Below are 1,659 nucleotides of genomic sequence, written 5' to 3'. Positions count from 1 at the left end.
ATAGTTTTTGTTTTGTTTTGTTTTTTTTTTTTACAAATTCTTTTTTTTTGTTTTTTGTAGGATGACTGCTGGATATCCGGTTCTTGTAGTTGATAATGGTGGCTATATGCTAAAGGCGCTCTACATTACTAGTGACGGTAAGTCCTCTTTTTTGCGTGGTAAAATTGCCGTAATACCTAATTGTGTTGGAGCTGCTTCATATGTCGGTCGTGGAATTGTCGGTGAGCAGCTTTTCAAGTTACCGCACTTTCATGGCTTTATGGTTCGTCGTCCTGTTGATCGTGGTTTTATTGTGGATGCGGGACTTCAAAGCTACATTTGGGAGTACCTTCTTCAACACTTGGCTGTAGCCGATGAAAGTGAAGTGGAGCTTGTTATGACTGTCCCGTTTGGCGCTCCAAAGCAGGTGGGTGAACTTCTTCACTATTTGGTTGCACAGCGTTTCAGGTTTCGGTCAGTAACATTTGTGAGTTCGTCATTTCTAACGTTAGTGTCTTCTGTTTCACGCGATTGGCTGTATGGAAAGGCACCGGGTGATGGTAAAAGCAACGAAAAGGTGCGTGAAAAGTCAAATTTCGGTTCTGACGGCGTGGGCTCTGAGAGTGTGACCGGCTGTGGGATGGTCGTTGACTTTGGTTTCTCGTCGACAACAGTTGTTCCGTACGTTAATTTCATTCCATTGCAGGATTCTATTGTGCGAATTGACGTTGGTGGGAAGCTCTTGTCAAACAGGCTAAAGGAGCTCATTTCATTTACTCAGGTTAACGTGACGGAAGATGGTTGGTTAGTAAATCACATTATGGAGCAGGCCTGTTATGTGGCTCTGGATCCACTCGTGTCCTTGCGAAAGGCTGAATACGCAAAGCGGTTTGATAAGGGGAACGGTGCTTTTGCAGGGTTGCGGTACTACTTGCCTACTGTTCCACCCCTTATGCCCCTTGGTTGTCGTGAGGAGCAGCTGACTCAAATCATTGGCAAAGACGTTGTGTTGCAGGAGAAAAATTCTTTACAGCATATTGTTTTCCGTCACGAGGCCTTTCTTATCCCGGAGCTTATCTTTAATCCTGTGGATGTGGGCATTTGCCAGATGGGTGTCGTCGAAGCCATAGTTCATGGGACCTGCTGCAGAGGTTCGCTACAGAACATGCGCACGTTGCACGGTGCAATGATGCGACGCATCATTGCGTTTGGTGGTATTACCAAGTTTAAAAATCTTCCTGAGCGACTTTCGACAGAGCTCCGAAAGCATCTGAAGGAGGAGGGAGCATCGAGAGTGAGTGTCCCACCTGTAAAAGGTTCTGCCCCTCTTCAGGAATTCGTTCAATGGTCGCGCATTGGAAGGGTACGTATCGATCTTCAGTATAATGGCGTTGGTTATACACCGAGTGACTGTGAACTTCAACCCCTTTTCGGTGCTCTTGCACTTATCACGTGCCCCCTGCTGGAACCTCAGTTGAAATTGGTGCAAAGCCGGAGTCGTGTGGAGCTCCTGCCGGGAAGCACAGCAAAGGGAAGCCAAAACAGACAACAGGCATCCGCGGGCCCAAGGACTCTTAGTGCGGTTCTCTCGGCGCTTCAAAATTTACTGTAACTTTCAGCGGCGAATGGCGTTACATCTGTGATATTGCACCCACACATTGTTTATGCTGCTGCTTTGCG

At 47.0% G+C, this 1,659-nt stretch overlaps 1 pseudogene across 1 annotated transcript; it reads left to right on the top strand.

Annotated features, from left to right (window-relative positions):
- Nucleotides 1-10: 10 nt before the first annotated feature.
- TEOVI_000483000:pseudogene lies at nt 11-1,591 on the top strand (annotated as a pseudogene). Its single transcript has one exon. A coding segment is annotated over exon 1 (1,581 nt).
- The last annotated feature ends 68 nt before the right edge of the window (nt 1,592-1,659 follow it).

This window comes from Trypanosoma equiperdum (genome assembly GCF_001457755.1).
Source record: "Trypanosoma equiperdum strain OVI genome assembly, contig: ctg_1939, whole genome shotgun sequence".
In the NCBI taxonomy this organism is placed as follows: Eukaryota; Euglenozoa; class Kinetoplastea; order Trypanosomatida; family Trypanosomatidae; genus Trypanosoma; species Trypanosoma equiperdum.
The sequence above is the reverse complement of the archived record's forward strand: the minus strand, read 5'-3'. Positions and strand labels throughout refer to the sequence as shown.